General features: G+C 45.4%; 1 protein-coding gene and 1 non-coding gene across 4 annotated transcripts in view; both read right to left on the reverse strand.

Annotated features, from left to right (window-relative positions):
- Positions 1 to 530: 530 nt before the first annotated feature.
- LOC113602077 (U1 spliceosomal RNA) lies at positions 531 to 690 on the reverse strand. The gene has a single exon (XR_003423454.2). It is a non-coding gene; the product is annotated as a U1 spliceosomal RNA (small nuclear RNA).
- A 2268-nt stretch (positions 691 to 2958) lies between these two features.
- SNX1 (sorting nexin 1) overlaps positions 2959 to 13385 on the reverse strand; it is a 40783-nt gene continuing 30356 nt past the window's right edge. For 2 of the 3 annotated variants that reach the window (XM_053223896.1, XM_015085541.3), the window contains exons 9-15: positions 10934 to 11047; positions 10654 to 10747; positions 9217 to 9422; positions 6325 to 6468; positions 5672 to 5752; positions 5134 to 5205; positions 4116 to 4546 (exon numbers count right to left, since the gene is read on the reverse strand). In XM_053223896.1, the coding sequence (XP_053079871.1) occupies positions 4496 to 4546; positions 5134 to 5205; positions 5672 to 5752; positions 6325 to 6468; positions 9217 to 9422; positions 10654 to 10747; positions 10934 to 11047 (762 nt within the window). In that variant the 3' untranslated portion in view covers positions 4116 to 4495. Of the gene's footprint in view, positions 4078 to 4115; positions 4547 to 5133; positions 5206 to 5671; positions 5753 to 6324; positions 6469 to 9216; positions 9423 to 10653; positions 10748 to 10933; positions 11048 to 13385 lie in introns of those variants that run through there. The other variant, XM_015085542.3, reaches the window with a different exon arrangement.

Here is a 13385-nt window from a genome sequence, read left to right on the forward strand (position 1 = left end):
AAGTTTCATGCTCTAGACTCTGAAGCCCAGAGATTCTTTGGGGAAATAATGCATGGGGAAGTAGGGAAGTACAGACTCGTCTCCACACCTCTTCTCTAAACCACTTGACTCAAAATAGGAAAACCAGATATCTCTATTTGAGAACACTTTAATTACCAAGCAGGAGACCTATATTCTCTGCCCCACCCTGTCTTCCTTCCCCACGCCTCCTTGCTTGGCAGTGAGGCTCCCTGCTCTGTGCATTTGTCCCCAGACACAGCTCTGATGGCGATTCCCTTTCTCTCCTCTGAATTTTATTAAGATGCCAAGTCTGACCCACCTTTAAATAAAACAAAGCCTCCTTTCACTAGGTTTCTCTCCCACCTCTCAGCACGGGCCTCCCTTCCCATTCAGAGGAGCCTCTTATGCTACATGACACAGGCAGCACTGACGGCTTCTGCTCCCATCTGCTCCAAACCTACTTGGCCTTGTGTTGCCTGTGTCATTAAGGGCTCCCTTCACTGTCTATCCTTCCCCCACCGCCCCCTCCTAGGGGGAAGCATGAACGCAGTCCCCCACTACCATAAAGTATGCAGTCGAGTTCCCCACTTTTGGGGAAATCGCAGGGGTCAGCACATCCAGAGTGCAATGGATAAGCCTTGCCCTGGGGGAAACCACCTTCATGATCATGGTATCTTCCCTGCTAAGTATTCTTCACTGTCTATCCCGAAATTCCAGCCAGAAACCTGCAAGTCAGGCTAGCTCATCCCTCAGGCCTCTCATCAGATCAGTGACCAGGTGTCCGGTGGTTCCACGTCCACCTTCTGAGCCTCTCCAAGAGACCATCCCTTCTGTCCTCCTCAGCAATCTGGCTGGCTGGGATGAACATGGCTGCTCTCCTTGCCTCCAGTCTGATGCATCTAAATCACAAATGTAAACATGTTATTCCCTGCTTGAGTCCCTTCAGTGGGTCCCCACCCTTCTGGATAATTGTGCCAAGTGCTTCACAAGTTGTATCAAGCAGTGTGATCTGGTTCCTATTTGTCACTCTCTGTGGGCTGCCCAATGACTTGACCCACACCATACCAAGCCACCTACATTTCCCTAGATGCCTACCTCCCACTGTCAAGAGACAGGGAGGTAGAATGGGCTCAGCAGAAGGGGCAAACGCCTCTTCACCTTTAAGCCACAGTTCAAGCATCCTCTTCTCTACAAACGTCTTCTTCCTGAGGCCCCAGGTAGAATGACTCTATCTTTTGTACCACTGTGCAGGCCTTGGGCTCAGTACCCTTAACCTGTTTGCTTTCTCAGTTTCCATGTGTGCAAGCTCTGTACAGAAATGCACAGGCCTGTCAGCCTCCAGTGCCAGATGCTAAGGAGGAAGTTCTGAAACCACAGTCCATCCCAAGGAAATAATAGACTTGCATCAAGATGATCACAGGATGGAATATAACAAAGCAAGGATAAAGTTTTACAATTAAGTTTCTTTGGAGAAGAGTTACAAGTATGGAAAAGGGAGAAGACTTAGATAAACCCAATGGGGTTAGACTGTAAGGATCTGTGTGAATTCATGCTTTCTAATATCTAATTCTTTATGTCATCTCTCTCTCTTGCTACTGCTATATATCTTTGTCTTTCATTACTTTCCTGCTCTGCCAAAAGCCTAGAAGCAATGACACTGCAGAAGCAACAAGCACACTCAGCACGCAGATCTTGGTTTCTATATATATTTAATTCTCCATTAAAAGAAATCAGGACTCTGTGGAGAAATGGCTGATTCCAGAGCTGGGGCAAGGAAGATATAGGAGAAGCCTGAAACATTTTATTATGCCAGAAAGTAAGAAAAGTGTTAAAAAAAAAAAAAAAATGAAGGGGACAGGTTAAAAAAATCATCTGGGATGATTTGAGAATCAAAGTAAATCAAAGCAAGGGCTTGCAATGCACTTTGAGTAAAATAGGAATCCATTCATGCATACTGATAAACAAGTAGATTATTAAGTAGAGAGAAAGGATGTTTTTCTTTAGTAGAATGCCAACCAGTAAATGCAGATTATGGAGCCAGAAAAGCACACTGGAGAAGGAACAAAGTATTTAGATGATCTCAAAGTACCTCCCCACAAATTTCTTGTCAATTACAAAGGGGAAAATAGTAATCAAGTGATCAGAGTTAACTTCAGCATTAACGGGACCGACATCATGTGCCAACTTAAAATGCTCTGAGGACGCATCACTTCTGTGATGTTCCTGCCTAATTGCAAAACCCTAATATAGTCACACGGAACCATGAGGCCAATCCAAGTCAAGAGATATTCTACAGAATACCTGGCCTATATTCTTCAAAAATGCCAAGGTAATGAAAGGCAAAGAAAGGCTGAGAAACTCTTCTGGATTAAGAGAGACACAAGTGATCGCACGTTACAACTAAAGGTAACACATGATCCTGAACCAGGAAAAAGGGAATAGCTATAAAGGACACTACTACTGGGATAACTGACAACATTTAAATACGGACCATGGGTTATGTAACAGTATTAGTTTACTGTCAAACTTCCTGATTTTGATAAACATACTTATGGTTGTAAATTATGAGAGATGTCCTTGTTCTTAAGGAAATGTATACTAAAGATCTGGGGGTAAAGGGGCACAATGTCTGCAATTTACTCTCAAATGCTTCAGAAAATACAATATGTAAATATAGATAATAAATCACAAAGCAAATAAGGTAAAATGCAAACACCTGGTAAATCTGGGTAGAGGCTAGATGGGAATTCTTCGTGATACCCTGTAACTTTTCTAGAAGATTTAAATTATACTAAAATTTAAAATTTACCACACAACCAAGAATCCAACAACAAGGGATGAGTCAGAATTATGGTACAAGCACTCTGTGGAAGCCTTAAAATTACATAGCCTTCTAAATAAAGTTTGTGAAGATACGTAACAATAAAGAAGAAATGCTTACAAAATATACAGTGCTGAATGATAAAAGGATACAAAATATTTCACGTGGGTATTATTACAACTGTGCAAAAGCAAACGCAAGACTGGAAGGAAAAAAATCAAGAGTGTTAATAAAGATATTGGGGGATAGGGAGAGACTGAGTGACTTTTTCTAAAACAAAACAAAACAAAACACCCAACTGTTGAAAAAAATACTTGCCAGCACTGCACCCCCACCCTGGATCCCTGCCCCCACCAGGCTGGTGCACTGGAAATCAGTGCTGTTTACTGCATTCTCTTGCCTCAGGCTGTCCCTCCCCAAACCTTAACCACCCACCCAAGAGAACTAACAGAGCAGGCCTGGAATGCCCACAGAAAGGGGCGTCTCTGGGGCTGGGGGGTGGCGGACAGGAGTGGCGAGGTTCCATGGCAGGCAATCTGCCAACCCTGCCCCACAGAGCAGCTTCACAGACCACTCTGATCAGCCAGCTTAAGCAGCTGTGGACACAGCTGAGGGGAAGCCCAGCAACAGCGCATGTGAGACTCCAGTCTCCCTGGCCAGGCCAGGACAGAGACCCCTTTGAACGCCCTTGGCCTAAGCTGACAACACTCGGGCCCTGTTGTTGGCATGCTACCTCCTGGGCACAGAGAGTAAAACTTCTTGGAACCTCAAAAAGTTTAGGAACTCTTGGATGACCTGATCTAGAGGCAAAGTGCTGGCTCTGTTCTCAACGGAGATAAAGTGTTAAGTCCTTATCAGCTCTTTACACTTTTAGCAGGAATCGGTCTACTGGGGACTTGGCAGAAAGAAGTTCAGAACAGAAGTCTGCTATCAGAGGGCAAGACTGAGAGAACCCTGGGCAGCTAAGGGAAACAGGGTAGGAATAAAAGAAAGTCTGCCTCCTTCGCAGGAGAATCCATTGTCCCTCTTACTATAAGAGATGTCTTTACAACTCCTTCCCTAAAAAAGTAGGAATAAGAATTAAACAGGTTAAGAGACCCTCAGAGTACGTAGCAGAGGTACATAGAAAAAAAGAAATTCTAGTCCCATAGGGAAGTAGCAGCAAAAGCTTAAACTCCTGTGGAGAGAAACTTACTATACCTGGGCAACTTCTTTGTTCGGAGTATTCTGGACCTGTTTCCCAACTGCTCCCCAGCCTAAAGCAAAAAGCACCACCATTCCGAGTCACGTGACCTGATTTTAAAATATTTTATTACATAATCTTTTCATGGCACCATCAGGAGTAACAGAAAACGTTATTCCCAGTTCCTAACCACATCCTGAAAAATATACATTTGTATTTATATATTTATATCAATACTCCACCCCTATCCCCTAACTCCACCACCTAGTGTAGGTCTTTTGCTTAAAGCAAGAAACTATTCTCTCAGGTAAGAAAATATATATGGAAGCTAAATGAAGTAATGGTTAGAATGGGCACAGGTTGGTCGTGGGGGCAGGGAAGAAGGGATAAAGTCCAGGCTAGGCAGGATGCATCACTGGAGTCCGGCGGAGGTGGAGAACAGTGTATAAAAAGGCAGCGTCAGGCAGGTGGGCTCTGGTGTCCTTGGTCCATTAGGAGATGGCCTTTGCCTCAGGAAGGAAGGCTTCCCAGTACTTTGCCAGCTGCAAAGAAGTGGGGACAATAAGCAAGTGCCCCCACCTAGTGGCAGAGACTGAGCCTGGGAGGGGAGCTAGCACAGTGCCACGCACTCCCCCGTGGTCTCAGCCACCCAAAGGGAGGCCAGAGCTGAGGCCAAGCTGAGGAAATGGCTAGGCTGAGAGTGGACCCTGGGACAGATTGGCCAGGCAGCCAATCTTACCCCTCTTCAGAGGAAGCATCAAGTACAAGGGAAATCTCTAAAGACAGTCCTGCTTCTGCCCTGGAGGAAGTATCCCTGTGGGGGCTACAGCTTTGCCCAGCTCAGTTAGCTCCTCACAATGGGATCCACTGTTCAATACAATGATTGGGTCTCAGCCTTAAGAGGGTTAGGTGGTACCATGGGGGGTTACAGGGAGAGGTAGGGTTTGTCCTTAAAAACTAACTTATTGTAGGATTAGGGCTACAATATCCTGCTTGGCAAAAGACCCTATTAGATTCTCCATGTTAGAGCAATACAGCCAGCCCAGCCCATCCCATCACCAAAGCCCCAGGTAGGCAGCTGGCCTCTGGAGGAGGCATAGAGAATGAAAGTCATGCATAACTTACATACCTGCTGCTGTGAATACAGGAGTGTCTCAAGGTACTTGATCACGTGGTTTTTAAAGTCCTTGGATTTTTCTTTCTATAGGAGACAGGATTCTAGACTGATCATCCAGACAGTTGCTCCTACCCCTCTTGATGGGATGGAGTTTATTGCTGACCAAGGCCAAACACAGCCCCAGAAACTATAGCTAGCAGCTGGAATAGCTATAATTTCTAGCCAAATGGCTTCTGCCAAGGACTTGCAAGGCTTTCTTGCATGGTGGGCAGGGGATGGGAGGTGGAGGAAGACAGGAGAAAGAAAAGGGAACCAGAGGACACAGGAAAGTTGCAAGCTTTAACTTCTCTGGTCCAGCAACAAGTGTAGGACAGCCACTCTGCCTCAGAACATAAATGTGAACACACACACACACACGGCCACGTCTGTTCACAACTACCAGGTCACTGGCACTTTCATCGGTCTCCCTACTCAATAGACTTGAACAAAACCAACACCACCACTAAACAAGGCACTGCACACTTGTGAGAAGTAGGATATTCTATCTCACCTCAAACCGTATCACTTCTTTTCGGACCACAGTTGAAATCCTTTCAAAGTCCCTTTCATACTGAGTCACCCGAGACTCCCACTGGGAAGAAAGGGAACAGAAAGGATCACTTAATATTATGGTATCATTACTGAGTCTTTACCTTTGGACAGCAATTCTACATGTGAGACCTCAGTTGGTCATTATGTCTGTTTGCTCCTCTGGGTAAGATTAGAAACCATATGGACATTCAGTGTGTAAGTCTAAGTCTAGGTGAAGGCCATCTGGCTGGAAAAGAGATGCTGTGTACTCCAGGCCAGGCCTGGTCTCAAAGTTCTGGCACCCCAAAGCCCCTGGTTCAGGTACCCACCACAAAGGCTGGGAGTTCCAGAGAACTGAATTCAGTTGTTGCCATACTGAATCGCCTTGGGAGTTTTTCACAGACCCACCCACGACCCCTCCTGCAGAGAATCTGATTTGTTAAGTCTGGGTGGAATGGGAAGAGAGGAAAAGGGCCAGGCCTCAAAGCAAGCCTGGACTCATTCTCAGAGGCTTCCCCAGCAGCCACAGTCCTTTAGACTCAATTGGCTCTCTCGCCTGCTGTGGGGTTTCAAGCATCTGGGTGGGATGGGACCCGGGCTCATTCAGGAGCCAGTCTGCCCTGTGTGCCTCACCTCTAAGATCTCGTCCTTGGCCTGCTGCAATTTGTCAGGCTTGTTGGCCCAAAGCAGCCGAGCCTCAGCCTCCCGCTTCTTCTGCAGCGTCGCCTGAGCATCCTGCCAGCGCTGCCACGTCTTCATACGCTGGTCGAAGGCAGCCTGTGGGGGTGGGGGTTGGGGAAGAGCACAACCAGCCCTTCAGGAGCTCCCTTGGCTCTGCCTGGGGTAGGGCTTGGGGGGAGGGGGACTCTCTCCCAGCAGCTGTGCTAGAGAAGGACTGACCAAGGGCAGGTTCTGCAGCCGTGTGTTAGTGCCCAGCTGGAAGCTTCACATCAAAAAGCACAAGCTTGGGTAAGACTCCTCTCCAAGCCTCCAGTGGGGCGGTGCCATGCTGCTTCATGCTACTTCCAAGGTTGGATGGCTGGGAGCACAGCAGGTGGCCTGATGCCAGTGCCCAGTTCTATGGCTTCTGAACTGCCTCCCTCAGATTAGTCTCTGGGTCTACATACTTTTCCTGATCTCCTGCCTGCCATGTGCCAGGAACTAAGAATACAGTGGGGAATGAAACACGTGGTTCTACTTTTATGGAGCTTGTTAGAGGTTGACATATATTAATAATTGCAAATAAATAATTACAAGTATGCAGAGTACAGAGTAAACAAGCAGAAGATCTATCTCAAAATATCAAACTTGGAGACCTAGCTTAGTCTGGGAGATATACCAGGGAAGCCAATCTAAGGAAGCAACCTTAAAATTAACACATCCAAATAGTATACAGGATTAGCTTAACAAGTCTTTAACTAAATACTTGAAGCTACCATGGGGACACACACGGCTTCCATCCCATCCATACATTCAACTGATAAATCAAGGCCCCCAAGAAGCTCCCCAACGTCCACGTGCTGGTTTTCCCAGTTTCCAGTTCTTTTCTCTTTTTTAAGATTTTTATTTTTATTTACTTCATTTTTAATTTTATTATCATTTTTAAGTAGGCTCCACCTCCAGCGTGGAGCCCAATGTGAGGCTTGAACTCATGACCCTGAGATCAAGACCTGAGCTGAGATAAAAAATCAGGTGCTTAACTGACTGAACCACCCAGGCACCCCTAAAGATTTTTATTTTAAGTAATCTCTATACCCGTCGTGGGGCTCGAACCCACAGCCCTGAAATCAAGAGTTGCATGCTCTACCGACTAAGCCAGCCAGGCAACCCATCCCCTCACCGTTTCCAGTCCCTCGATCACATTTCCAGAGGACAGTGATTGGCGTAACCAAGCCATCCACCACCCCCACTGGCTTAGTAGCTTCAAGAGGCAGCCTGGATGAGAGATCTGTACCTGGGGTCAGCCTCCCAGCCCTGCTCCAATTTGCTCTCTGCAGAAGTTTTCTGGATGTTTTCTAGGTCTCCTTAGGGCAGGCCTTTGCCAAAGTTTGAACCTTAGGGAGTGAAATGCCACCAAATTCACCTTCCCCAGCGTTGACTGTCACTGCTGTTCACTTGCAATTTCTAAGCAGCTCTCAATGTCAAAGTATAGGTAAAGGGTAACCTCGTAAGACTCAAGCCTAACCCTCTGGGCTAAGGGTGGTACAGTTCCAGGTTCAGGGAAGAGCATAAAACAAATATCTGCTCATCTCCCCAGCCCATCACCCTCTCACGATTATGAAGAGGGCAGGTTAAGGGTCTCTAAGAAAAGCCCAGCTTGCAGTTCTGCACTCAAGCATGTTGCCTCAGTCCCTACATGGAGCTCTAGGCTGGGGCTCTCTCATGCCTGGGGGGTCACATCCAAGAGCTATGCTCTCCTGAGGCTGCAAACGATGCCCCTCTCTGAAACTTTCCCAGAGAGGGCCCTTCCCTAAGGTAGTGCTCCAGCCTTCATAGTCTGACCAGTTCTACAAATTCCAAAGCAGGTTATTTTTCCAGCCTCTTATCACTCTGGAGTTAGCAGCAAACCAAACAGCTGAGGGAGACAATGAGCGACCTCACAGGCTTTATTGAGCAACTCTGCCACAGAGGAAATGAGAGCCCTGGGAGCAGCTTGGTTCTTGACAACACAGGGGCTCCCTGGTCGGGGAGATGCTGGGGATGGGGAGTGAGTGTGGCTCTGTTCCAACTCAGAGGCTCATCCTGGTCCCAAGCTGGAGAAGGGGCAGATTCAGTCCCTTATAAGGCAGGCACCAGGATCCCTCTTGGCTCTTTCCTCTGTCTCAGGGAGACCATGCGAGAGCTAGTATCACTGCCCAATGAAGCTGCCTCGGCTGCTCTAAAAATGGGAAACCAGACTCTCCCAGTTACCAGGAGAAGAGGTGAGGTGCTTGATCTGAGAGGTAGGCTGCAGTGTTGTTATCAGTGTGGTCAGCACAGCACACAAAGGACTCTGGTGACAAGCTCTCTCAGCCCTGTGGCCACACTCCTCCATGCAATGCCAAGATGATTCCGTGTAGTTACCTGACTGCCCACATTAGAGGGACAAGTGGAAGCCACTAAGAGCTCTTACGAAAGGCAAAGCCGCCGCTTACTGTTAAGGAGGCAAAGACCAAAGAACTGAGGAGTCATTGCTCCAGGGGGCCAAGACAGCAGGTCTGTAATAAGCCTCATTTGAAGAAAGGAGCATAGAGGACTGTGTGCAGCTGTAGCAATAAGGAGGGGCCTACCTGAAAATTCAAGAGTAGTCTTTTCTCCAAATGCATTTTAAAAACTGGCTATAAGGCCTCAAAAATGACATAGTGATAACTAGCTAAAAGTTAAAATGGATTTTTTGGTTCACAAGATACCTTCTCTCTTGAGAGTAGAAAAAAGTTACACCTACTTTCAGCTATAATGGATGAAAATTTCTTGGGAAGGGGAAAAGGAAAACAAAGGCAAATTAAATAAAGGGGAGGAAAAAGAGGAAAGCAAACAGAAGCTTACACGGACTATGGCCAGGAGACGAATGTAGTCACTCAGGAGCTCAGCAAGAAGGAAGAAGTCATTGTTGGCCTGTTCCTGGTGAAGCTGCTCAATTTTTTCTTCCACCTCAGCCAGCTGGGAGAGTGCCCGTGACAGTGCTGTGTTGTCCTCAGAGCTCCCAAGCATGGCTAGACTCTTTGCAAACTGGGCTGTGTTCAGTGCGAGCTCTGGAAGGAGGAAGACAGCAGAGGCCTCTTATCTCAAAACGAAAAGGGACAAGTCAGCTGGCATTGCATGGCATGCCTTAGAAATGCTGCCTTCTGCATATCTAACAACTGTGGGCTCTGCAACCCAGTCACTTACACCACAGCCAACTGTACTTAGAAAAGTGAGGGGAGTGCAGTGTGGTCACACGAGCAGGGAGAGACATCTGCTGTTCTAAGTTTCACCAAGTTAAGGCCTAGCCTACTTGGAAGCAGCAGCTTCAATATTCCTGGAGAACTAGGGGCCAGTTAATACAAACAGGCCAAAGGAATGATTCTAATTTTTATGTTAAAGCTCATTGTTAGTCTATTTGCACGAGAGTGAATGTACGTGCACACTGCATAGTCTTACATGTCCTAAAGCAGGACAAACTTTTTTTCTAGGAAGGGCTAGATGATTTAAGCCTATGGATCACATATCGGCCTCACTTTCTTTTTTCACTCATCCCTTTAAAAATGTAAAAGTCATTCCTAGCTCACAGCAACAGGCCTAGGGCTAGGTGTGGCCCATGGGCTGGGCCATATTTTGCCAATGCTCACAATGGCTTCATTTTAACAGTTTTCTGCTTGTTTTGATTTCTGTTTATTACCATGTTTGTTTGTTTATTTAAGTAAGATGCATGCCCAGTGTGGAGCTCAATATCGGGCTTGAACTTATCACCCTGAGATCAAGACCTGAGCTGAAATCAAGAGTTGGATGCTTAACTGACTGAGCCACCTAGGTACCCCTGATTATTACCATGTTTAAGGCAGAGAAGGAAAGCATTCAAACTTGGCAAATTTTACTAGCTCTTAGACAAATCTCACCAAAGAAAGGTGAAGAAAGGTTAGGAGACATATATAGTTTCCCTGAATTTACATATTGTCCATTTGACCATGTAGCTAAAGTATGTGACATCACTTTGGATATAAGCCACCAATTCAAATCATACCAACTGAAGTCCATGTCCCACGTGAAGCTGTATGTGAGGCAGTTCCCCTGCACCCCTCCCAACTAGAAGGCACAATGCTCACAGTGGCTGAGTCATGTTTCCTGCCAGCAGGTGCAGGGCGTATCTTTTTGATGAGAACATCAAGGACCAGGTGGGCTGAGAATTTCAACTTGAATGGCTGACAGGGTTGGGAACAGCATGCCCTCCCACCTATAGCTCACTGGAGACATCTCCAGCTCCGAGTGCATTTCCGAGGTTGTTACCTTTTCTATGGTTCACCAGAGTTTCTACAACAGCATGCAGCTTCCGTAAGCGCTGCTCTTCACACTCTACTTCCTGGAGCTTCTCCTCAAACCACTGAAACACACAAGTCCAGATCTTTAATAGAGGGGAATCCTATAGGCATACAGCACAGGGTTTCCTTAAGGGACTGAATTACCTTAAAAGATAAGTCTCTAATCTGAGAAATGTCAGGATTTCTCAGGGCTTCTGACCCATAAGACTGAGGGGGCAGGGGAAGCCGAGAGGCACAGGGCTACTCACAATGTCTGATTCATTCATCTTGATGGTCATTTTGCTGACTGCGTCCGTGGCTTTGTTGAACATCTTGAGGAGACCAGCGCCACTCAATGTCTGGGTACCCACGGCGCGTGGCAGCTACAAGACCAAGAAGGCGGGGATGGCAAGTTATCTTCTGCCCCTATTTTAGGTTCAGAAGAATTAGTATCCATCAGATGGCATGCCCAAAACTTGCCAAACAATTATTTGAAATGTAGACTGTTGTTTTCAAAGGCAGTTAGACACATCTGTAACTAGCACATATAGAAATAAAAAAAAATCAAAGGACTATGTTTAACATAATAACAAAATTTTCATTTTGAGATAGGGTACAGAAAGAAAATACAGTAAGATTGTTATGTAGCCAGGTGATCTCATGTTGAGATGGTCTGCTATCCCACGCATGAACTGCTTAAATACCAAACATGCTTTTGTTAAAAGTTACGAGATCCTTTGGACAAGCATACTCTACACACAGCTGGACTTAAGGTCTTGAGAGGCTCTAAAGTTGTGCTGTGATTCCATTTGAACAAAGGTCTAAGGACAGGAGCATTATTTACTCAGATTGGGGTTACTTTTAGGGATGATCTTGTTAAGCCAACCATGCCAAACATTTAGAAACAATTTGGTTGGTTCAGTCTTACAACTTCTTTCCTAAAGTATGAAAAGAATGCTAAAGAATCTACAGTAAATATATCATACGACAGTGAAAAATTAGATTTTAGTGCTCAGGACGGTTAGTCAAGTAATTCTCAACTTGGGGCCATTTTGATACGTAGGGGACATTTGGCCGTGTCTGTAGATAATTCTGGTTGTTAAAACTGGGGTGGAGATGCTACTGGCATCTGTTGGATAGAGGCCAGGGATGCTACTAAACTTATAACACACAAGGCAGCTCTCTACAACAAAGAATGATCCAGCCCAAAGTGTCAATAGTGCTGTTGTCAATAAACCCTGTTTTAGGGGTATGAGGGAGGGATGAGGGGGTAAAAGGGAAAAATGGATACAGGAACCCCAGAGGAGGAATGAAAAGATTTAATCACTAAGTAAAGAAATTTTAATTAAAAAATTTCATTTGGGGGGGAAAAACCACATATAGCTAGTACCATTTTCTTCATTAACATAATTCACACTGTATGCAAATTAAGTAAAAATTAACAAGTAAAAACACGGGGGCACCTGGGTGGCTCAGTCAGTTAAGTACCTGACTCTTGGTTTCGACTCAGGTCATGACCTCATGGTTCCTAAGTTCAAGCCCTGCATAGGGCTTTACATTGATGGTGTGAAGCCTGCTTGGGATTGTCTCTCTCCCTCTCTCTGCCCTTCTCTGGCTTGCTCTGTCTCTCTCTCAAAATAAATAAATAAAAACTTAAAAAAATAGTTAAAAAAATAAATAAAAGTAAAAACAAAATGAAAAAATAAATACAAAATGATAGTCCTATCCTGTCACTTATTTCCTTCTACTTTTCTTTCATATGGGATACAACATCGTTTGATTCCAGTGTTGTTTTTGATCTTTACTGACTAACATGTTCCTATAGCTCTATATACCTGCTGTTTCAAGTTTCACATTTTATTTCATTTTTTAAGTTTATTTATTTTCAGAGAGAGAGAGGGAGGGAGGGGCAGAGAGAGAGGGAGAATCCTAAGTAGGCTCCATGATGTCAGCGCGGAGCCCCATGTGGGGCTTGATCCCACCAACCATGAGATCGTGACCTAAGCCAATATCAAGAGTTGGATGCTTAACCAACTGAGCTACCCAGGTGCACCAAGTTTCACTTACTATTATTATTATTTTTTTTAAGTAAGCTCTACACCTGACATGGGGCTCAAACTCACGACCCCTCAGATCAAGAGTCACGTGATCCACCAAGTGAGCCAGCCAGGAGTCCCATGTAATTCTTATAATATAGATTTCCAATGAATATATATGAACGCTTCTGTATACTTTTGTTTTATGATGAGAATAAAGTATTTGCTGTATTGATATATAATACTTAATTCTTCAATTATTAGCAATTGGGCCATCTCCAGTTTTTCACAATCATGAATAGCCTATGCATAGCCTGCAAAACAGACGGTCTACTTGAATCAACACTTTTGCTATATGGCAGTTCTGTGGTCGGTGGTAATTGGTTTTGACTTAATGCCCCCCAGCTCCTTGCACAAAATAAGCATTCAATTTGAGCCAAGTCATAACCTATGAAAGACATACAAAGGACTTGCCAAACAGATCACTGTGTTGTTCCAGTAAAACACCAGGGTGCAGTCTGACTCCTGAAACCAGTTGCTTTTAGGGTGCCTAGGTGGCTGTCAGTTAAGTGATCAACTTCGGCTCAGGTCATGATCTCACAGTTCGTGAATTCGAGCCCCACGTCAGGCTCTGTGCTGACAACTCAGAGCCTGGCGCCTACTTCGGATTCTGTGCCTCCCTCTC

The sequence above is a fragment of the Acinonyx jubatus genome, chromosome B3, assembly GCF_027475565.1.
Source record: "Acinonyx jubatus isolate Ajub_Pintada_27869175 chromosome B3, VMU_Ajub_asm_v1.0, whole genome shotgun sequence".
Taxonomy (NCBI): domain Eukaryota; kingdom Metazoa; phylum Chordata; class Mammalia; order Carnivora; family Felidae; genus Acinonyx; species Acinonyx jubatus.